This window comes from Sesamum indicum, linkage group LG3 (assembly GCF_000512975.1).
Source record: "Sesamum indicum cultivar Zhongzhi No. 13 linkage group LG3, S_indicum_v1.0, whole genome shotgun sequence".
NCBI classification, from domain to species: Eukaryota; Viridiplantae; Streptophyta; class Magnoliopsida; order Lamiales; family Pedaliaceae; genus Sesamum; species Sesamum indicum.
Window position 1 is genome coordinate 9,401,759 of NC_026147.1, and position 22,504 is coordinate 9,424,262.

At 37.9% G+C, this 22,504-nt stretch overlaps 4 protein-coding genes across 9 annotated transcripts; 3 read left to right on the forward strand and 1 right to left on the reverse strand.

Annotated features, from left to right (window-relative positions):
• On the forward strand, positions 623-2,424 carry LOC105157820 (protein TIFY 10B-like). Its single transcript, XM_011074304.2, has 4 exons — positions 623-1,026; positions 1,202-1,382; positions 1,574-2,064; positions 2,156-2,424. The coding sequence occupies exons 1-4, from the start codon at positions 858-860 to the stop codon at positions 2,299-2,301; spliced, it is 987 nt and encodes a 328-aa protein (XP_011072606.1). The 5' UTR covers positions 623-857; the 3' UTR covers positions 2,302-2,424.
• LOC105157821 (oligouridylate-binding protein 1B-like) lies at positions 4,011-9,538 on the forward strand. Its single transcript, XM_011074306.2, has 12 exons — positions 4,011-4,305; positions 5,147-5,208; positions 5,586-5,688; positions 5,794-5,870; positions 5,944-6,005; positions 6,114-6,201; positions 6,434-6,509; positions 6,592-6,622; positions 6,756-6,875; positions 7,752-7,837; positions 8,175-8,351; positions 9,006-9,538. Exons 1-12 carry the CDS (start codon positions 4,201-4,203, stop codon positions 9,282-9,284), a joined length of 1,266 nt encoding a protein of 421 aa, XP_011072608.1. The 5' UTR covers positions 4,011-4,200; the 3' UTR covers positions 9,285-9,538.
• LOC105157822 (chromatin modification-related protein eaf-1) lies at positions 10,663-18,592 on the forward strand. 2 transcript variants are annotated; one of them, XM_011074308.2, is made up of 13 exons: positions 10,663-11,081; positions 11,542-11,581; positions 11,703-11,767; positions 11,891-11,971; positions 12,791-12,871; positions 13,458-13,616; positions 13,695-13,793; positions 13,872-15,229; positions 15,669-15,895; positions 15,968-16,116; positions 16,541-16,579; positions 16,660-17,687; positions 17,742-18,592. In XM_011074308.2, exons 1-13 carry the CDS (start codon positions 10,914-10,916, stop codon positions 18,127-18,129), a joined length of 3,882 nt encoding a protein of 1,293 aa, XP_011072610.1. In that variant the 5' UTR covers positions 10,663-10,913; the 3' UTR covers positions 18,130-18,592. The 2 variants fall into 2 exon arrangements, with proteins under 2 accessions (XP_011072610.1, XP_011072609.1); XM_011074307.2 differs by having other exon boundaries at positions 10,664-11,081; positions 16,660-18,592.
• LOC105157823 (peroxisomal (S)-2-hydroxy-acid oxidase GLO4) lies at positions 18,630-22,174 on the reverse strand. Of its 5 annotated transcripts, none has more exons than XM_011074313.2 (12): positions 22,051-22,174; positions 21,404-21,555; positions 21,205-21,329; positions 21,081-21,127; positions 20,941-21,018; positions 20,700-20,824; positions 20,519-20,576; positions 20,048-20,110; positions 19,824-19,893; positions 19,459-19,559; positions 19,081-19,185; positions 18,630-18,986 (listed from the first exon to the last, which is right to left on the reverse strand). In XM_011074313.2, the coding sequence occupies exons 1-12, from the start codon at positions 22,171-22,173 to the stop codon at positions 18,807-18,809; spliced, it is 1,227 nt and encodes a 408-aa protein (XP_011072615.2). In that variant the 5' UTR covers position 22,174; the 3' UTR covers positions 18,630-18,806. The 5 variants fall into 5 exon arrangements, 4 of the variants coding, with proteins under 4 accessions (XP_011072615.2, XP_011072616.1, XP_020548721.1 ...); XM_011074314.2 differs by having other exon boundaries at positions 22,123-22,160; XM_020693062.1 differs by lacking the exon at positions 22,051-22,174 and adding an exon at positions 21,944-21,965.

Genomic DNA, 22,504 nt, shown 5'->3' on the forward strand with positions numbered 1-22,504 from the left:
AAATTTAACATAATTATAAATATCTTATTATTATTTGAAATATTACAAATATATTTCTGATTTTAATGTTCGTGTACCAACAAGCCATTTCGTTTGGATTTCCTTTTATATTTATGGCGAACTGCCCAAAATGTATTTTTTGAATTATAAATTATAGTCTTATATACTCTTTAGATTTTTGTAAAATATCTTTATAAACTAATATTCTCAATATATTATATACTTCAGCTACCCTAGTTTTTTTTTTAATTAACATGAATAGAATAATAATTTCTATCTCACTGTAAAAATATATAAAATTAACATTTATTTGATAGAATATTCATAATTATTTTAAATAAAAAATATTTATAATTATATCAAATTTAATGAGCAAGTAAATTGTATTTTAGCATCAGATTTGCAATCCAATTCGAGTCGACGATCGCCAATTGGAATTATACGGTAAGCAAAGGCACATGGAAGCATGCTTGAAGGTCTGAATTTGGAACTCGTGTTCTTTCCATCTTGCTTCTATTTCCATCACTGGCCCCACCATTTTCCTCGAATTTATTTGCACCCTCCAATCCCACCTCACCCTTTCAATTCCTTTTTCTCCATAGGCAATTTTCACGTGCTCAATGCATCCATTAAAAACACCTTTTCTCTGTACATAAAGTTGAACCTATAGCTCAAGAACTTGATAACCCTTCTCTTCCTTCACCCCGCCTAACCCCTTTTCTCATTGACCCTCAATTCTTTAAATAAGATTCATTGGTTTTCTTCAGGGAACCGAAACCACAGGCTTGATTCGCCACAATTTCTCACTGGGCTTTTGTTTTTCTTCGTCGTCGGTCGTCCTCTTTTTTCTGGGAAGTATGTCGAGTTCGAGGCAGCTTTCTGATGGCCGGAGGCAGGGGAAGGAGCCGGAGAAGACTAATTTTGTGCAGACGTGCAATCTCTTGAGTCAGTACATAAAGGGAAAGGGTAGTCTCAGAGATTTGAATCTTGAAATAGGTGGAAAAGTTGAGAGCCTCGAAGCAATAGGTACAACTTAATACTGTTTCTCGTCTCATGTTCTTCCAGTTCCTGTTTCTCTGCTTCTTTAGTTTCTCATGGTTTTGTTAGCTGTACAATTTGTTGCAAGAACTCTGGTAGATCTGGCGAGAAATTTGATTGTTCGATTTTCAGCTGATGAATCGGATGTTTTGCTTAATTTCAGTGAAGCCCGGATCATCTCTTGCTGCATCAGCTTCTACGGCTGTTGGTTTACCGAGAAATAATGGAAAATTTGCTGAATATTCGTCGGAACAGCAGCCGTCAAAGAACCCAGTTCCACACGTAGCCAGGCCTGATTCCTCCATTGTAATAGTAGAAGATGCCCCAAATAAAGCTAGCACAAGGTCCTTTCCTTTCTTCATCCGCCCTTTTCTTCATCTAATTTCATATTTCCCATCACTTGTATTGTATTTGTGCACAATAATAGCACCAAAAAATCGTTGAAAGGGTTGACTTCTGTGTGTTTCTAGAATTAGATTTAGAAGCTTTTATGAGCAACGGACTGAAATTCGTTTTCTTTTCCGACTAATTTCAGCAAAGAAGGGACGACGACGGACTCTAAGACTGCACAACTGACAATTTTTTACTCCGGGAGGGTATTGGTCTTTGATGATTACCCGACGGACAAGGTTAGAGACCTGGTGTCCATGGCTAAAAAGAGCAGCTCCCAAATGTCTTACGGCATTTTGTCGAAAACCATTCAAGAGAAACCGAACCCTGCGTCGACCTCCGTCGCACGGGAGGGGCTTCCGCCGCGGCCTCAAGCTGGCGGGGCTAAGCAGCCTGCGGTCATTTCGTCAAACTTTTGTAAGGAGAAAACAAATCGCACCACCACTGCGACTGCGGCGTCAACCTCTAGCGAACGGGAAGGTTTTCCGCCGTGGCCTCAAGCTGGTAGCGGAAAGCAGCCTGTTGGCATTTCGTCAAACACTTATATGGAAACAGATCCTACAACTAGTGGAGTTGTAGCGTCGAGCTTAAAAACTCAAGAACAACTTTCACCACAATCTGAGGCAAATGGATCAGGTATTCAATTGACTCCATCATTATATATAATTGTAATAATCCTTGAAAATATTTCGGATTATTCTAACTTTTCCTTTCTGGGGTCATTCAGATTTGCCAATTGCAAGAAGATCATCACTTCATAGATTTCTGGCGAAGAGGAAAGATAGAGCTGCTGTGAGAGGTCCTTACCATAATCAAGAACATCCTGCGTCGTCTTCTTCCAAGAGTGATGAACAGATTGACCTCAATCTCTAGCCAATTACCCCTCTCAAAATGATTAGGGTTTCTATATTATTACCTTTTGTAATTTTTTATTTAATATAATACAGCATTATTAATTGGGAAATTTGGAGTAATATTAAGCTCATACTCGTGTATTTTTGTGTGAAATTACTAACCACAACCACGGTCATTTGATGCCAATCCAATTTGAGTTGGTGTGATGGTTTGACTTGGGTGCCAGTGCTGGGCCTGGCCACTTGTTTGAGGATGTCAGATGGGTGGATGAGATTGAATCAGACCAGACCACACAACTCATAAAGAATCTGATATCAAATTACTTGTTTAGACTGAGTTTGAATTTTTTGAAATTATTGTTAAAATAAAAATACATGTTTGTCAATATGATTTATCATTATTTTTTGGGTAATTGTGATTTTTAAAATGTTAGGTGATGTTTTGTAACTTGGACTTGTTGTAATTTATTAAAATATTATAAAAATAATTATATAATTATCGCTTTTATAATAAAATTAAATTAGCAAAACTAATTTTTTTTATTGCTTAAACACAATAATTTGTGTTGTAAAAGCTAAATGTTAGGATTTTTGATAAACCAAGATTTTATCAAATTATTTATTCCCAATAATGAATTAGTATAAATATTAATTATTCAAAAATCAGGCCAAATTTAGTACTAATACAAAGCAAATCCGCGCATAGAGTTACGTCAGTATGTATGTATGTATGTTTTTTTCCCTTTTATATTCAAAAGTGATGTGTAATTTTATTTTGGGCAGGAGTGGGTCTAGAAATGAATCCAGACTCTTTGTTATATAAATATTAGTCATTGTTGTATGCTGTCTCCGCAAATATACAAAAAATAATTGTGAGGGTGAGGTAGTAGATTGAGAGGAAAAAATATAATTAAAAAATATTAAAATTATTATTTTCATCCTTCTCTTTTTAAAAAAAGATAATAAATGAATTAGAATAAATTTGGGATATTCAACAATTCTAATGATATTTTATTTTATTTTTTGATAGCAGTATAGATGATGATAATGGAATCACATCCCACCAGCAACAGGCCATGGCCATGGCCATGGAGGCTTCATTTGGGCAATGCCAATGGGCTCTTGGGCCCTCTACAAAAGGAATTTTCTTTGTTAATTAATTGGGCCAAATTTCCTTTTCATATTTTTTTGAAAGAATAGATATGAGGAAAGACATCACTAATTCTTACAAAATAATATTTTTCTTTGGCGTATTTGTGATTGAATTTTAGGACAATCAATTTGAGCCCTATTTATTGTTTATTATTAGATTTTATAGACACTTCAATACACTCCATTAAGATGTTCACAAGGTCTATTTTTATTTAAAGAGATCAATACTAATTACTGTTTGGGTTGGATTTTTCAACCCAAACAACCTAAACAAATATAGTATAATTAATCCATGGCCTTATATATATATTCTATCACCCAAATAAATCATACCATAAAGTAGACAGGACGGTATAGGATTCTTAATATTTTGTGTTTTTTATAATAAAAATTAAACAATTTTATTTATTTTGGTGTTATAACTTGTAAATTGTTCTTAAATTGGGGCAGTGAGAATATTGGGCCGAGTGAATAAGCCCAAAGCAATTTACAACTCAAAATAAAGTGTTATTACTGCAAGAAATAGGACCCGGTAAAATCTCATCTATAAATAGCCCTAACAATACCAATAAAATTCCCCCTTTTCTGTGAGGCCTCTCTTTTATTCTTCTGTCTTTTTCTTTCTTTTTTTTCTTCTTCTTTGTTTTCGTTATTTTTCTTTCTTCTTCGAGGCCCTTCCCCTTTTCCCTATCTACAAACCCTAACACTACCAAAATCTTCTCCGATCATTTCATTTAATCGGATTTCCGTTTAAATTCCTACCAAAATGCAGAACCAGAGATTGAAGCAGCAGCAACATCAGGCTTTGATGCAGCAAGCTCTCCTTCAGCAACAGTCGCTTTATCACCCTGGTCTCTTAGCTGCTCCGCAGGTTTTTTTCTTTTTCCCTTTCTCCCTCTCTCTCTCTCTCTGTCTCTATCTTTCTTTTGGCTTGTCTCGAGTGAATCGATGATTGATTACCTGCGTCTCTGGTTGTTTATTCTTTTATATTATTCCGTGCTCGTGATAGCGATCTTAAGGATGTCGGTTTGTTTTGTTCTTTTTGTGGTGCTGGTGATGGTGAGTGTGTATCTGTTGTGTAATTTCCCTCTAAATTTCTGCGATTTAAACAAGTTGGTGTTGGCTATTGGTTAAATTTTACCTTTTCTGTTTATGGCCGTATATTTCCTTTCCCGTGCCGCATACCAGGTTTTTGGTTGGTTGGTTGGTTGTGGATTGGGTTTTCCGAGGTTGAAGACCTTTCCATTTAACGTTATTAATAGTTAGTTCATCGAATTGGGGATTAATGAGGGTTTGCAGATGATTTGGTGTAAGAACTGTTCCCGCTTGCTGTTAGTACATGATTATCTTTGTTGAAATTAGAAAAGGTGCAAAGTCCTCAGTTACTATATGGTGTTTTAGAAAGTATGTGATATCAGTCTGCAGTGAAATGTGATATCTTGCATACTCTGGAGTTCTGAAGTTTCTTGACATGCTAACTGTATAAGTTGGTCAGCAATAGAGCAAATTCACTTTGCATTTTTCACGCATTTTGGGGTCGTTTTCTTTTGTCATCAATGGCATTCCCAGCACCCTGTACCCTTCTATTTTCTTTGTTTTTTTTTTCACCCTCTTCCAGGTTACCTTTGGGGTGGATGGTTGATATGGGCAGATGAAATAGGAAGTTTTTTCTTTATTTTTATTTCTTCTTTTTTCGCTTTTGCATTTTGCAGATTGAGCCAATTCCGAGTGGGAATCTGCCTCCTGGGTTTGATCCAAGTACATGCCGCAGTGTGTGAGTGTTGTCCCGACCTTTTTTTTGTTTAATTTTTTTTCTCTTCTTTGATGGTTGCTTTGTGGCCGTGCATTTGTGCATGATGTTATGTCCTCAATTTTTGGTTATGGATACACTGTCAATTGACAATTCTTTGCATCATTATTATTGTTTTATGTCTTGTCTACTTTGTATACCATTGACGCCAATATATTTATTGTGTTGGTTACTTTATTGATTATCTCGAATTCTCCTGCCACTTCCCAAATGGTGAAGTTTTTTGTGCTTACTCATGTGATATCATTTTGTAGTATCTGGAGGAAGTTCTTATATATTCGTCTGTTTCTATTTGTTTATCTTTTTAAATTTCTAGGTGTTTTCTTTTCGAGAAAATGCAGGTATGTTGGGAATATTCATACACAAGTGACTGAACCACTTCTTCAAGAAGTTTTTGCCAGTACTGGTCCTGTGGAGGCTTGCAAGCTTATTAGAAAAGAAAAGGTGCCATTCTTCTCAAGTCTCGGCTTCCATAACTACTTATTTACATAAGAATGTTCAAGCTCCTGAGATGATGTTGGCATTTATTATCCTTTTTGCTTGATGCAGTCATCCTATGGATTTATTCATTACTTTGACCGTAGATCAGCAGCACTTGCAATATTGACCCTCAATGGAAGGCATCTGTGAGTAGGAATTATTGCAGATCATTTGACATTGTCGCTTTGTTTAGAATAATAATTTTATTGTGATATTCAGGTTTGGGCAGCCTATCAAAGTTAACTGGGCATATGCTAGTGGCCAGAGGGAGGACACATCAAGTGGGTCTACATTTTATTGTTTTGCATACATGTGATATCTGCTACAAAGCATATAAGGTTGCTCTGCCGTAATTCTCTATCTCATGAAAGTTCTAACCTTTCTTTTAGGTCACTACAACATTTTTGTTGGTGATCTCAGCCCAGAGGTCACTGATGCCATGTTGTTTGCAGCATTTTCTGTTTACGCTAGTTGTTCGTAAGTCTCGCCCTCTCTCTCCCTATATATATATGTATGTGTGTTTCTACATATATATCCCCGTCTCTCTTCCCGCCCTGAGGTGGAATGCACACATATCCTCTTAATAGCAGATTTCTTTAATGTAGTTCTTTCCATTTTTGTATGTTGAAGTAGTTGTTTAAGTATTTGCCACCTTATCGGTCTGTGGTCTAGTTCTAGTAGATGCTGATTGTCCCTCGATTGGTCATAGTGATGCCAGGGTAATGTGGGATCAAAAGACTGGGCGTTCTAGGGGGTTTGGATTTGTGTCATTCAGGAACCAGCAGGTATGTTAGTGCATCCTTGTATCCCTGATTTTGAATGACAGTATTCTTGCCTTAGCTTAATCCTTTGGATTTTCTTGTTCAGGATGCGCAAAGTGCGATAAATGATTTAACTGGTGAGAAAAGTTTGGATTAATTTATATTTATGTAGTTCTTTTGATCTCAAAATGAATTGTCTGTTTGCTTTGATTAATATAAGCTCATAAGGAATAGGAAATTTACTTCTATACTATTATGATATCTTCTCAGGGAAGTGGCTTGGCAGCAGGCAGATACGTTGCAACTGGGCCACTAAAGGTGCTGGAACTAGCGATGACAAGCAGAGTTCAGATTCTAAAAGTGTTGTGGAACTTACCAATGGCTCCTCAGGTGAGTAAGTTGGAGCAAAACATTAGTGAGCTGATATTGGCAGTAGGAGGGAAAATATAAAAGATAATGAGAAGGACCTAAGTTGGGTACATGGCTCCATTAGGCTGGTGCAAAAGACACTGTTGAAACTTCTAAGATGGTTATTTGGTAAAAGAATAAGCTGTTCAATAGTTTCTAACATATTTGGTTACAATTAAGCTGTTAGACATGTGAGAAGTAAGATTGCAAGCTGAAGCAGACTGTAAGATTGATAATTAGGTTGCTGAATCCATGTTAATTGAACATGTTTGACGGTTCTCTTGTTTCTAGAGCTTATTTAGCCTTTTCTTACAATGTTGCTCAAACTCTTACTTTTAAGCTGGTTTAGTAGATGTTTGAACAAAAGAATGCAGAAAAGCTTTCTAAGGCCTTGTTGATATTTCCTTTACGCATTGCGGCTTTGTTTGGGTTGTAGAGGAAATGGCAAAGTGCAAGTGCACCTCGGAAAAGTATCCTTTTTTTTAAGTTGTTTGCTATGATGCAAAGGGAAACCCAAAAGCTTCCCCTACTTGGCACAATGAAAATAAATAAGAACTAATTTTACGATTATCTCTTTCCTTTTTGTTATGGATAGTACTGTAAGTAACATCAAGATGACGATTCCTTTTTAATGTTCGCCTTATTCTTTGGCCCCAAATCCGCTAGACGTTGTCTTATATAGTCCTTTATAAAGTCGATTTTTTTTTATAGTCACCTTCTATGAAACCAAAAGAAATATATTTTGTAACTAATCAAAAGGAAAAAAAGGGAAGAGACAAACATAGTTTTTAGAAGATATTGATTTACCTGATCTGACAACTAGATAACTTATGCTTATAGAGGCTTCTTCTTCTACAGAGGATGTTAAAGAGGCAGCAAGCAGTGATGCTCCCGAGAATAACCCACAGTACACCACCGTGTATGTTGGCAATCTTGCCCCAGAGGTAAAAGCCATATTTTCCTTGTGCTTCCTCATCCTTCAGAATACAGACTGATCATCTCTGTTAATAAGTGCTTGGTCTTTTCTATTTGTGTGGTTTCACCAGTTTTTATTTTTCCAATGTGTTGTAATTCAAGTCATCAAAAAGTATTATTTGGTTCTCTTTAGATACACGCCTTGTATTCATTCCCGAAGCCAGAAATGATAACGCAGAAAAATCCCTTGGATGTTTGTTGGGAGCAAAAAACCTGTCTCTCTACACTACATACACAATGGTTCCTCTCAAATCTGAATGTTTCTTGTCCATATTTTATAATAAGTTTCCTTGTTTTGTTCTCTAGGTAACGCAGGTTGACCTGCATCGCCACTTCCATGCACTGGGTGCTGGATCAATTGAGGAAGTTAGGGTCCAGCGTGATAAAGGGTTTGGTTTTGTTAGGTACAGCACTCATGCAGAGGCTGCAATGGCTATCTCGATGGGGAACACTCAGTCATTCCTCTGTGGCAAACAAATTAAGGTTTGTCTTCAGTTCTACTTATTATTGGTCTGGAGAGTAACCATGTGGCCATGGATACAGATATTATTGCAGCAGCATTTTGGAGAAATTTTCTTTCTGTTAACTGACTTTTAATCTTGCTAGTTCCTAACTATGAAAGTGTTATTGTAAAATCAACAAAAGGTTTGTGCACTACGGGTAAAAGGAAAGCAGATTGCAGAGTATGATGTACAGATCACAGAAATCTTGGATGAGGCTTTCTGAAATGGGTTAGTTGTATTCTTAGGGCCAAACACAAAATGATGTGTATGTTTGTCCTGCATTTGTCCAATGAGAGTGAACTCTACTGTAAATAGAATCCAGTCGTCTTCCATCTTTGATAGATCGCCCTTCTTGCAAAGTTATGCCCTTTCACCTCCTGTCCCTGTTTCCTCCCCTTTTTTGGATTCTTTTCATTGCCTTGTTTAAAATGTGAAGACAAGGATCTCGGTACTTGAGGATTTATTCTCTTTCCTGTGAGTAGCCCACTGTTAACGTGCGATGGAGTGTGGTGGATGCATACAGGGGTAACCGACCCTTTATTGATTGTATCATTCTCCAACTTGTAGCATTTGAGTTCCGTAAAATTCCAAGTTTCTAATTTTTAACCTTGACAACATTCTTGCTTGCATACAGTGCTCATGGGGTAACAAGCCGACTCCACCAGGAACAAGCTCAAACCCGCTCCCACCACCTGCACCTGCAGCCTTGCCAGGCCTTTCTGCAGCTGACCTTTTGGCTTATGAGCGGCAACTCGCAATGAGTAAGATGGGTGGTGTCCACGCCTTGATGCATCCACAGGGGCAGCATGCCCTGAAAGCATCTATGGGAATGGGTGCTGGTGCAAGCCAGGCTATCTATGATGGTGGTTTCCAGAGTGTTGCTGCTGCCCAGCAGCTCATGTACTACCAGTAATTTCATGATATGATTTGACCGATATGTGAAAACTTAGAATGGCCAATCCCTTGAAAGCCTGTGTTCGAGGTTTTTTTTTTTTTTTTTTTTTCTCCCCTCCCCCCCCAACTTTGTAGGATGTTTTGTACTATTTTGGTTTTCGGGATGGCTACCCGACGCGACACATGCTATGCTTGCCGTATTGTAACCTATACGTGCTGTGTATGCCTCTTTTCATGTTGGAATGAGTTTATGAGTGGCTTCTTTGTGTTATTTGTCCCCCTCTATTTTCCTCTCTGCGTGGCTGCTTGTCCTTTATGCCCAGGTCCTCACCTCATCCCCCGGTGTATATATTAAGGGATGATTACATTTACCCTCTAGTTTATGGTCTGTTTACATGAAACTCCTGTTTCTGGATAATTTCAGTCATCAGGAATGTCAATGCTGTTTATATAAACCACTTCTAGTTTTTGGAAAATTGTACATAAGTATCTGGAACATGTCTACATCAATATACAAATTATTTATGCTATTCGCTGGACACAGAATGTGGTGATGTTTTTAACTAAGGCTTGATGGAACATGCAGTGCAACTTGTAGTTGCAGGGAATTGGCGAAATTTTTAGAATTTAGAGATTTTTTCCTTTTATAATATGTACATTTTAATGGTGTCTTATCTAACTCAATTCTATTATTTTTGGGCGTAAAATGTATATGTTTTAGACTTTTAATCTAGTTGACGCAATTTGTATTAGTGATTGGAGTGGAGCCATGTAAAATCTAAATTTATGGACCCGATAATTCGTTCTAAATTTATTGTCTACTAGTATGTCAACCATGACATACGGTATCTACCCATGTATTTCTACTAATGTTCTAACATATTAAATCATATAATTCATCGTTACCTACCAACAAGGTATGATATATTTCAAGGAATGAGAATTTGTACCAACTCAAATAGCTCATAGCTTAAAATAAAAAAATTAAAAAGGTTGCCATCAATGTGTATTTGAAACTAAAACTAAACTTTTATTGGAAATAATACCAAGAAAATCATAAGCCATTATGTGAAAGAAATTTCATAAATTTTTAAAATAAATTATAATAATTCATATTAATATATTTATTTAATTAATAATTAATATAACTAACAATGATAAATAAATTATGATAAAATTCACATAAAGTCCGATAAAATTTAAAATCATGATTCTCCATGCGATCTAATCTTAATTTTTTAACTATTAAAGTAAGAAACCATTGGTTATTGGCTAACCGGTCATACATTGAATTTTAAAGCTCAGATTTTGGTTCAAGTCAAATGAAAGTCATTTAACAGCTGAAAAAACGAAAATTGCAATCGGAACACAGCTTAATATCGTCCCCCCTCACTGCAATGCGTTATAACCGAAGACTATTTTCCTGCGCATAAGCATTATAAAAGCACACACCTTCACACAAGTCTGCTCTCTCTCTCTCTCTCTCTCCTCTGACACACACACACACACACACACACACACACACAAAGAAAGAGGAACAATACCCCAATTTCTCAGAGATTTTGCTTTCAGGGATGTAGTGCATGCGTGTTCCCTGAATTTGAGTTTCAAAGATCGGAATTTTAGTTCGCAATAGATCCTCAGAGTTATGGGGATTTCATTCAAGGTTTCAAAAACCGGTAGGAGGTTTAACCCGAAACCGGCACCGCTCGACGTTGCGGCTTTGTCTGTCGAAGAGGAAGAACCGAACGATGCCGTAACTACGGCCACGAAGAAGAAGAGCGACACCATTTCGTTGTCTACTAGAAAGCTGGCGGTACTTGCTATTTCTCTCTTTCTGGCTTTTCTTATATGCAATTAGATATAGCAGTTACGAAGGTTGGATTTTTTAATCAAATCTTGAATTTTCGTAATTACCTGGTTATAAGTTAGAAATTTTTGGAGAATTATCTTTATGGTGATTGTTTTAATTTGATGCCGTGTCTGTAGAGGCTTACAACTGGAACGACCTTTACAGTAGCAATTGGTTTTGTTTTTTCAAGGAAATCTCTTGCTATATGGTTTTGGGGCTTTTGTGGAGAATTGGGAGTACGGATAGGTCAATTAGAAATTGCTGATATGTTATTAGTTTATTGTAGCTTAATTTGGGTTTTTCTTTCCTATAAGTATGATGATTCTGCTTTAACCCAGTCAGAAAAAAGGCTTTTCTGGAGTTCTACTGTGTTATTTAGATAGCTCCTTTTTTGGGGGTAACGAACTCTATTTTTCTGGTACAGGAAGAGGCTAGTGAGAACAATGGTATTGCAGAAATCTCTGGTAAGTGGCTGCTCTCCTAAATATATAGAGGAATGGAACCCTCCCACCCGCTGAAACGTTTTGCTTCTTAGTAGGGTTGGTTTACCTCTACTGATTCTTTTTCCTCTGCTTTATTTCCCAGATAATGAAGTTTCATTCACTCTAAACCTTTTTCCCGATGGATATTCTATCACGAAGCCTATGGAGGTTTGTTGTTCATCACTTTAAGTTGATTCCATGAAAGTAACTGGAGCACCCCTTTGAAGTAATGGTCTTTTATTGGATAAGTTAAATCATCAGTTGCTTGACTCCTGTACTGTGAATTTTCAGAATGAATCTGGCCGTCCTACATCTATAGATGTACCAAAGTTTTTGCACCCATATGACAGAGCATCCGAGACTCTGTTTTCGGTAGGTGTTCCAGTCTGTATCTCTACTCTATATGAATTTAAGTGCAAGGTTACACTGGTTGTGGGTCACTGTCTGTTGAAAAGTGAATGTTTATTCCACCATCACAAACTCATATCTTATTTGAAGTTCATCAATTAAGCTGATTGACTCCTGCAGACCTGTGAAAACCCTGAACAAGCACAAGGCATTGATCTCGACAAGTTTCTGTTGACCATGCATTTCTAATTATATAATAATTCTTGATTGACCACTGGATTCTTGTATGCTTATCATGTTGGCGATGGGGTTTCCAACTTGCATTATTACAAGAAAATACTCAAATTGATAAAGCGACTTTGTATCCTAAAGCTGCTTTTGTTGTTACTTATCAATGGACTGCTATGTGTATTTGGTTGGAGTCTAGTGCAATAAATTTTATTTGACTCAACTTGTTATCCATTATTGTTTATTTGGTATTGGGTCTCTGAATATAGACTTTGTAACTTCCTTAACTAAAACAATCCACCTTCGAGTGACTTAGTTTCTTCTTACACTTTCAACTAGTTTCCCTTGGTAACTCATGCAGCCAGGATGAGTGTACTCATGGCTCAGGAAGCTATTTTGAAAACATTAATTTGAAAGAGGTGAACAAGGAGATCTATCTCTTAAATAGATACTGTTTATTATATGTAGTAAAGCTTTGTTGTATAAAAGCAACATCATTCTCTTCACCTGCTGGGTTCTTTATTGGTGCTGGTGTCCTCTAATTTTGCCACACTGTGGTTTATACCTTTCCTCGTGTTATTACTTTATCTTATACATCCATTTTATGAATGCAAGGCAATTGAGTCTGGGCGATTGCCAGGAGATATTCTGGATGATATACCATGCAAGTACATTGATGGTACTCTTGTCTGTGAGGTAAGATATATGAGATTCAGTCTATAATACTTATTGAAAATTATGAAACTCTGTTTATTTTAACCGAAATCACCTCAGTGATTCATGTTTGAAAATGCTGTTCAGTGCAGCATAGAAACATATGAAAAAATTCTGATTCATCAATTTGATGATGGTTCAATATTCCATTCTAGATAGACAGACTATCTATCAACTCAAAGGGGATATTGAAATGGTTGTAGAAGTCTATTTTTGAGTTTGGGATTTTGCCTGCTCTGTGTTTTATCCATTGGATTTATGCCAAGGAACTTTCTGTGCATTTTTGTCTTCTCGTCATTTCTGCTTAAGCTTTAGAAAGTTTGTACGTTGCCTCAACAATTTTACCTTCCCAGGGTAATCATCTTTTTATGTTTCCTTCTTCATGTATAAGATCAATTGTTCTCATAGTCGTACTGCTTTTCTTTCCTCTTGGATAGCTGATAGTTTCTGATTATATTCCCTGTTCGCTTCAGTTGCATGTTTACCTTTTGGTCGGTTGATAAATTGATTTATAGAAAATGGAATGAGGAATTTTATCAATTCTGCTTTTGTGTAATTTATATTGCAGGTTCGAGATTATCGGAAGTGTTTTTCTGAAGGACTTAATGTGGCTTCAGGGGACAGCTCACCCATCATTAACAGAGTTTCTCTTAGAATGTCACTTGAGAATATAGTGAAGGATATTCCAGCCATTTCAGACAATGGTTGGACATATGGTGATCTAATGGTAAGTGATCCTCTTGTGTTGGTGCTTGCACTAGAAGGATACTGTTTCTTACTGGACGTTATTTACATTTTGCTGAAGGAAGTGGAGTCCAGGATTTTGAAAGCCCTACAACCACAACTTTCCCTAGATCCTACTCCCCAGCTGAACAGACTCTCTGACTATCCTGTTCCCACTAAGGTTTGTATATGAAACTTGATTTTCTTTGTATAAGGTTAAGATCATCATATTTTGACCTGCAGTGTACCCCAATTTCAGTTGAATTTAGCACTACGCATCATGCGAAGGAAAAGATTGAGGCAGATCCCTGAAGTTGCTGTGTCCTCAAATAATATCCATGGGAAGAAGGTATGTCTTGATAGAGTTCCAGAAAGCTCAAGGTTGGGAGACTCGGGATCTCTAGTACATCAATCTTCTTATGAGAATCTGAACACTCAAAATAATGTCTCAAGCGCTATGCTTCCACTAAGGAACAACAGCTTTGGAGCAGATGGTTCTCTTCTCTCTTCGCCCCTGGTATCTCAGCAGTCAAAATATCAAATTGGGGTTGGGAGTCCCAGAATGATAAAGGATCAGCGGTCAGGAGCTCTTTTGAATGCATCTGTTGCTTCTCCTGGTGGGCAGGATATGATGATTCCATTCACTGATAATGGTGCTGCTTCAATTCATGGTAAGAGTAGAGACACTCAAGATGGGCAATTGTCTCCACTTACCCACAAGAAACCTAGGGTTACACATACAGGGCCTGATGGGAATCTGCAGCATTTAGGACCACAAATGGACAACTTACATGGATCCGAATTACATTGGAAGAACACATTAATGCAACAGCAGTCAATTGGAAGAGGGATTCAGTATGCTAATAGTGGTGTACAAAAGTTTTCCCCGCAGATGTATGAAGGAGGTCTAAATCAGGAAGGGGGCCCAATACCGTTCACTATTGGACAACAAGGAATAAGATACAACTTAAAGGAAGAACCAGTTGAGACAGAGAGATTAGACAAACCAGAGCTCAGTCGTATGGGCATGGGAGAAGCAGAATTATCCAATATTGATCCACAGCAGTCACGATTGCAGCAAAGAGTGCCCCATCAGTTCATGAGATCAAGTTTCCCTCAAACTCCATGGAACAATCTTGGTCAGCCTCTTGATAATAATTCTAGAAAAGAGGATTCATTTCCGAAAAGAAAATTGGTTCAAAGTCCTCGTGTATCTGCTGGAGGCTTACCTCAATCTCCCTTGTCATCAAAATCTGGAGAATTTTCTAGTGGTTCAATTGGACCTCAATTTGGAGCTGTTGTCACTAGTGGACTTGTATCATCTCAAAAGGAGAAATCTGCGGTCACATCTGTTCCTTCTGTTGGTGTTGGCGGCAACCCATCTTTCACTTCAAGTGCGAATGATTCCATGCAGAGACAAAACCAGGCACAGGCAGCTGCAAAACGCAGATCTAATTCTCTTCCCAAAACTCCTGCAATAAGTGGGGTTGGTTCTCCAGCAAGTGTTAGCAATATGAGTGTACCAATAAATGCAAGTAGCTCTCCTGTTGGAACACAACCTTTGGGTGATCAAACCATGCTTGAGAGATTCTCGAAGATAGAAGTGGTAGCTATGAGGTATTTCCGTCAATCAAGCTGCCTCTTTACCTCAGCAATTTGATTTTATCTTTCTATATGCCAAATTGTTCAATTAATCACAATTTCATGAACGTCATTTGTATATTATATTATATTAAAGCTAATGCCATTGTAGTGGTTGTATCAGCAATATGAGCTTGATCACAGGAGCTTTACCATTACTTGTGATCGTTGTGTGTATGAGAGTAAGTATGCAGACTGAATCCAGTAATGGGGTTCTATATGGCTCTGTTCTTTAGCAATGAGATGGATAGCCCCTCTTCTCAGACAACACATATGATATGATGGCTGCTTGTGATTTTTACCATTTCGAATTGTCTGGATAGGATACATGTTATTTGTCGCAAATTCTTCCAACAGTGTTTGCAGCAGTGTAATCTCTTTTTGTTTAATACTCATGTTATCTTTTCTGATTCAGGTGTCAACTTAATTGCAAAAAGAATAAGGTGGATGAATATCCTATGAGGAAGCCCAATGCATATTCTGCTCAACAGCTGGTATCTCATCTCTCAAGTGATTCAAACAATGAGAACCTGAAAGACGAAACATGTAAAATGCCATTGTCAAAGTCCCTGATAGGCGGCAACATGAATGTTTGCAAGACCAGAATCCTGAACTTTATCCAGACAGAGCGCATTATTCAAGGTGTGTTGACTTCAAAACTTTTATGTAAAACCATTTAATTAAATTTGCGATCCTCACAATTGGTATATGCAGGTAATAGCTTCCAATTTGTTCCAAAGGCAAGAACTAGGATGATCATGTCAGAGAAACCAAATGATGGATCTGTGGCAATTCATATTGGAGAAATAGAGGATGCTGAATACTTGGCTGCAGAGGATTACCTTCCAACATTACCAAATACTGTGAGTTTGAAAATTCTCTTATGTTAATGACGAGGATGTTTCTTTCAACTTTCATTTATTAAGGAGGACCTTTTTCTGTACAATTGGATAAATTTTGTGTAATACTTGCATAGAGAATAAAACATTTCCAGACTAGCACATTATTAGTCAAATACTCATATAAAATTCTTATCTTCCCTTAGTGTACTAAACAAGCTAAAATTGGCATCCCGACCACAAGAAATGAAATATCTTCCATTTCTCTGCTCCTTCATAGCCCCCTTCCTACACTAACAAAAAGCTATATTTTAAGCTGAAAATGAAAACCTATGACAAAGGCTACGAAGAAGATTTTATACATGATGCTTCTTCTTCTTTAATGAGTTAGAATTATATTACCCCTTTATTCAATGTTGCGCTGATACATGGCACTCGACCCCTGCAGCACATTGCCGATCTACTTGCAGCACAGTTCTGTTCACTGGTATGTTAATTCTTTCTTTTACGAACTTAATTAGCATAAGCGGTATTGCCAACATTTAGTAATAACATGTACCTGTCCAGATGGTGCGTGAAGGATATCATGTGGAGGATCATGTCCAACCAAAACCAGTCCGGATCAATCCTGCCTCAGCCAGCCAACTTAATGCTCCAGGAATTCCTCCCGGTAGTGCAACATCCGAGATGCAGCAGTTTTCTGAAGGTGTTTCTATTCAGCCGACAAATGATATTGCCAAACCTAGTACCAGTGGTAATGCATCTGTAAACTCATTACAGAATGTACAAGGCCCTAGGATCCTACCTCCAGGGAATACTCAGGCGATCCAAATGTCTCAAGGTCTTCTGCCTGGGGTTTCAATGCCTTCTAGACCTCAGCAACCTGAACAACTGCCACCTCTGCAGCAGCAACCACCACAACAGCAACAGCAGCATCCTCAGTTCCAACGATCACCCATGATGCTGCAGACAAATTCAATGCAACACCTGAACAATATGGCTCAGAATGCAAATGTGCAACTTCAGTTGTTGCAACAGCAGCAGCAACCACAGTTGCTTCAAGCACAACAGCAGCAGCAGCAGCAGCAGACAACAATGCAGAGAAAAATGATGCCCGGTCTTGGAACTGTTGGCATGGGCAATATTGGTAATAACATGGTTGGGCTTGGAGGCTTGCGCAGTGTCATGGGAATCGGCAGTGGTAGGGGGGTGGGTGGAAGTGGTATTTCTGCACCAATGGGGCCTATCTCAAGCATTGGAAACATGAACCAGAACCCCATGAATCTGAGTTCAGCTGCAAATATTAGCAATGCTATCCGGTCTGGGACTCTTACACCAGCGCAAGCTGCTTTTATGAAGCTAAGAATGGCACAAAACAGATCAAATGTGTTGGGGAACCCTCCATCAAGTATTGGAAACATGCCTGGAGCTAGACAGATGCATCCAGGATCTGCTGGTCTTTCTATGCTGGGCCCTGCTCTCAACCGAGCCAATATCAATCAGATGCAGCGTACAGCTATGGGTCCACCAAAATTGATGCCAGGAATGAATCCTTACATGACCCAGCAGCAGCAGCAACAACAGCAACAGCAGCAGCAACACCAGCTTCAACAGCAGCAGCAGCAGCACCAACAACAGCAGTTGCACTTGCAGCAGCAGCAGCAGCAACAGATGCAGTTGCAGCAGCAACAACAGCAGTTACAGCAGCAGCAAGAAACCACTTCTCCATTACAAGCTGTTCTTTCTCCTCAACAAGTGGGTTCACCATCAAGCATTGGTGTTCCCCATCAGATGAATCAAACACCACAGCAGCAACCGCTACAACAGCAAGCCAGTCCCCAGCAGATGAGCCAGAGAACTCCGATGAGCCCACAATTGAGCTCAGGGACTATTCACCCGATGACTGCTGGAAATCCAGAAGCTTGTCCAGCAAGCCCTCAATTGAGTTCTCAGACTTTGGGCTCGGTCGGTAGTATCTCCAATTCTCCGATGGAGCTGCAAGGCGTTAATAAAAGTAACTCTGTAAATAATGCATAGCGATTATCAGCTGTTTGATCTTCAAAATTTGGTTGTCATCCATTCTGGTCCAAGCTTGGGCTTTGATAACATTGCCTTGTAAGTAGGAGCGGTTTGAGGTAGCAAGACAACTCGTATATACTTGGATTAAGGATAAGTTCAGCCAGGACCCGGAGCACTGATAATTGCCATGTTTTCTACCGAGTGATCTCATACATGAAGTAGCCGTCTGGTGGGAGGAAGTACATAATTCCTTTCCTCTTCAACTTTAAGCTTGTAGGTTATATCAGCGCTGATAATTTATGTGGATTAGCATTGTTGTCAATTAGAGACTACTATCTTGATGATTTTGTCTATTCGAATTTGTTGGTTTTAAGTGGTTGCTCTACCATGATAGGAAAACAGTTACCTTAGTCAATGTTGTTTGTAACTGTTGAAGCTATTCTAGTATGTGACTGGAATGAAAATCATTTTATTACTATTATTGTGATGATTGCTTGGCAAGTTAAACAAACCAACCAAAAAAGAACGATGCAATTCCTAATGTAAATGTGAAAGGAATACAATACAGTATCTCAGATCAGTCACACGTAGTACACTTAAGCTAATACTTTAGTTGACTATAGTTATTGTTCCAATAAGTAACAATATATGGATGCACAGGGAAAACGACAAACGGCGAACACAACATAGAAGAACTACAGTCTGCAGTGGAGTCTATCAATCTCGGTGCTCAAGTGGCTTCTAGATATATCCTTCACAGTGCAGCATCCTGATAGGGCCATGGTGAGCTCAAGCTCATCCTTCAGCATATTGATCACTTGGCTCACCCCGTGCTCTCCCTTTGCAGCCAAACCATAGATAACTGGTCTCCCAATCTGAAGAATATTGATCGACAACATTTATTACCTTTCACTACAAACTGTATTGAATATGAGACTGTTCTTGTGCACTACAAAATTATCAGTTTACCATCACAGCATGTGCACCAAGAGCTAAGGCCTTGAATATATCAGTTCCCCGTCTCACTCCTCCATCAAAAAGAACTGGAATTTTCCCTTGTACAGCAACAACCACCTGTCAATATTCATATCATCAGATTAGCATATGGTTTAGCAGTATAGCAAGAACATAAAAGCACCAAACTGTAACATGGGCTCGTTTCCAATTAATATTTTGACTTCGAGTATAGCAGACTAACATTTATGAAGTCTGACTTGACCTTTTCGTAGAGATATACCCCAACATCAAACTTATGGACTTAGTCGTTCATTCATTAGATATATACCAAGAATATGGGCAATCTGTATCTACCATGTATAATAAGAAGCATAGAAAAGAATAGACAACCTCTTCTAGAACATTGATAGTGGCCGGACTGTAGTCTAGCTGACGTGCTCCGTGATTAGAAACAATAATTCCTGCAACACCTACTTCCAAGGCTCTTAATGCTGCAGAATAGGAAGGCAGATGAGAATAGAAGGATCTATGACATGAAATACCCAGAGAATAGTGAGATCTGGATGCGGGCCACTGAAGCCTACAAATGATAATTAGGTAGAAAATAAGATATAACAAGATATTTATCTTTTCAGAAAACTTAACATTGAAATAAAATGGCTTTTCTATGTCAGATAATAATTGGACTCTTTCACCAAATTATTTCATCAGCCAAAGGTTATCATTCATATCCATTTGTACAAGGCATTTAGTACCATCTTCTCGGGTGAGAACCCCCTTAATGAGTACAGGCAAACTTGTAATGGATTTCAACCATCCTATGTCCTGCAAAATGTGTTACAAGGGCTTATTTAATCAATTCAAATGAGATGATTTTTGAATGTCTTTCACATCAAACCAGTAAAAGTAGTTGAAATGTACTGTAAACCGAATGAAAGTAACAAATTTGCAGCAGAGTTAAGGAGTTGCTAGTTCATACCTTCCAACACAATGAAGCATTAAGGACACCTGAGGCAAATGCTTCAAGATTTGAACCCTTATCCTGTACAAGGGTTGACAATTATTTTTAAGAGAAAACACTATGCAGAAGCAGATCTAGTTAAAGAACTTGTTCATGCAAAAGCAATATTGCTCACTATCCGTATCCAAACAGGTTGGTCCATGTCCAAGAGTGGTTAAAATACTCTTGCTAACGGATTCTCTTGTCTTCTCTTTCAATTTTTTTTTTCCATTTGGATCTATGTATCATCAGCATAAGTTATGATTCAGATTTAAGTTGCATTCTCAGAGCTGCACCATTGAATGAATATTTGCTTGACATTCCACAAGCAAAAGTACTAATAGGTATAAAACCCACGAGCACGTCTTGATTTATTCAATACATATTGAGAGTGGCAAAACATTTTCTGGTAATGTGGCTATAAAGTACGAATACTTCTCTCTAACTTACAGTATTCACTTCTGTGGAAATGAGCCCTTCAAAATTCTTCAATTGAGGTGCAACCATCCTACAAAAATATCATGTCTGCTCAGCCATTATAGCAGGACGTTGTACTTTCCACATTGGTGAAAAGAGAAGTGACAAGAGAACAGTAATGGTTAGCTTAGAGAGGAATAGATGAAATTTTCACTTATTCTTAATGTCTGCCTCCCTTCGCCCAAGTCTAGGAGTATCAACAGTAAGAATTATAGCCTTGAATCCATTTCTTTCAGCTCTTTGCACCATGAAAGCTGATATTTCCCGCCTCTTGTACACCTGCTTGCATGACATTGTTAACTTGGGTAGTACTGTGGACTAAAACATGAATTCTCCGAATCGCCACAGGAACTATAAAAAGAACTTAAGAGATCACTAGTGCTTTAGAGAAGTACATATAATTGGAAGAAACGAACTGCATTGCAGCTAGAAGCAACTTCCTCGATCGTGCATGTTGAACTGAAGGACAACACCTACAGTGCAGGGAGGCAATCAGCATTTAGCAAAACTGTCTGGTACTTGTATGAGATAGTACCATAATAACATTGGCAGTGGCTGAAGCTCTGGCTGTTGCAACTTCCCCTAGCATAATCACAATCTAGAATTAGAATTACGAATAATGTCAGATCAGAGGACATATAAGTATTACACATACTAACCTTCAGGATGTGCTAACTTATGCATGGCTGTTGGAGCAATCATGATTGGAGCCGAGGTTTTGTAACCCATAATAGTTGTCGATGTATCTGTTCTGCTTACATCTATGAGAACTCTTGGACGGATTCTGAGTCATACCAAATAACATGTTAAAAGATAACACTCTGTCAAGAACTCAGAGCAACAGGTCTAAGAACTTACAAAATCCTTTGAAATGCCTTCACATTTTCTTCTAGTGTATGCTGGTCTTCTGCTCCTCCAGCATAAAAGTCATAGTACATCTTTGGAAGGGCTAACTTTACGAGTTCTTGAAACTCACTCACATTTACAGGTTCAGCCTCCATTTTATTAGCCTGCAAAACACCGGCTTCCCGATCACAATTCTTGATAAAAACAACTTTAGTAATTTCATCAGCAATATTAAATTAAACGCATAAGTTGTATGCTTGAATCAAAGATAATCGACTGAGAAAGAAAGCTCACATCTTTGAACTCAACTTCATCAAGATATACAGACTGTTCATCTTTCAAGTTCATTTCACACACAACTAGGGAAGCCCTTTAATAGCACAATCCAGATCGAGCATAACTTACAAAGAAAAAATCATACACTTCATACTACATAATAGTTCAAAGGGGATATAATCCAGTACATTCATGCTGATATATACACATATATGCGTGTGTGGGTTCATCGAATTAGTGAAATGCTCCAAAAACAGCAAGATAAAGCATCATAACTCTTAAAGGAGGCAGAAAAACGTTCTATAGCTGATCACTTGGATTGGAGGGTTGATTTTGCTCGAAAATATCAACTGGCAGAACATGATTTCAGGAAAAAAAATCACCTGAAGGCAATGACCGAGTTCAGTAGAGCAGAAAGGGGCAGAGTCTAGAAAGGTAATTGGGTTACGACTTACGAAGTGAGCTTTCTGTTGGTGGTCGAGGAATCTGAAAGCTGAACAGTCCATTACAGTCAACTGGCTTATTTATGTTTGGTCTTCTTAAAAAATAATTAAATATTTTTTGTTCATTTTTCAATTAATGTTAAATAATAAATCAATTATTAATTCAAAATTCAAAATTATGATTTGGATTGTATTATTTAATAATATATTTAAAAATCAAATATTATTAATTCTTAATAATATTTTGAAAATGAAAAATGAGATTTTCCAATTCAATATTTTTTAACTTTGCAGCCGGCAGTTTGTGCAAGTTTGTTCAATTAATGGTGTATAGTTTTATATACAACTAAAAAAAGGAAATATAGTCAACAATTAATTTCATTATTTTGTCTAC

Coding starts and splice junctions, on each gene's coding strand:
- LOC105157823 (XM_011074313.2), bottom strand. CDS start 22,173: ATGGACTGTTCAGCTTTCAGATTCCTCGACCACCAACAGAAAGCTCAC. Junction 19,186..19,458: donor CTATCAATGTTCTAGAAGAG/GTTGTCTATTCT, acceptor GAATATTGACAG/GTGGTTGTTGCTGTACAAGG. Junction 18,987..19,080: donor TTGGTGCACATGCTGTGATG/GTAAACTGATAA, acceptor AATATTCTTCAG/ATTGGGAGACCAGTTATCTA.
- LOC105157822 (XM_011074307.2), top strand. CDS start 10,914: ATGGGGATTTCATTCAAGGTTTCAAAAACCGGTAGGAGGTTTAACCCG. Junction 11,082..11,541: donor TGTCTACTAGAAAGCTGGCG/GTACTTGCTATT, acceptor TTTCTGGTACAG/GAAGAGGCTAGTGAGAACAA. Junction 11,582..11,702: donor TGGTATTGCAGAAATCTCTG/GTAAGTGGCTGC, acceptor TTTATTTCCCAG/ATAATGAAGTTTCATTCACT.
- LOC105157821 (XM_011074306.2), top strand. CDS start 4,201: ATGCAGAACCAGAGATTGAAGCAGCAGCAACATCAGGCTTTGATGCAG. Junction 5,209..5,585: donor CCAAGTACATGCCGCAGTGT/GTGAGTGTTGTC, acceptor GAGAAAATGCAG/GTATGTTGGGAATATTCATA. Junction 7,838..8,174: donor TTGGCAATCTTGCCCCAGAG/GTAAAAGCCATA, acceptor TTTGTTCTCTAG/GTAACGCAGGTTGACCTGCA.
- LOC105157820 (XM_011074304.2), top strand. CDS start 858: ATGTCGAGTTCGAGGCAGCTTTCTGATGGCCGGAGGCAGGGGAAGGAG. Junction 1,383..1,573: donor CCAAATAAAGCTAGCACAAG/GTCCTTTCCTTT, acceptor GACTAATTTCAG/CAAAGAAGGGACGACGACGG. Junction 2,065..2,155: donor ATCTGAGGCAAATGGATCAG/GTATTCAATTGA, acceptor GGGGTCATTCAG/ATTTGCCAATTGCAAGAAGA.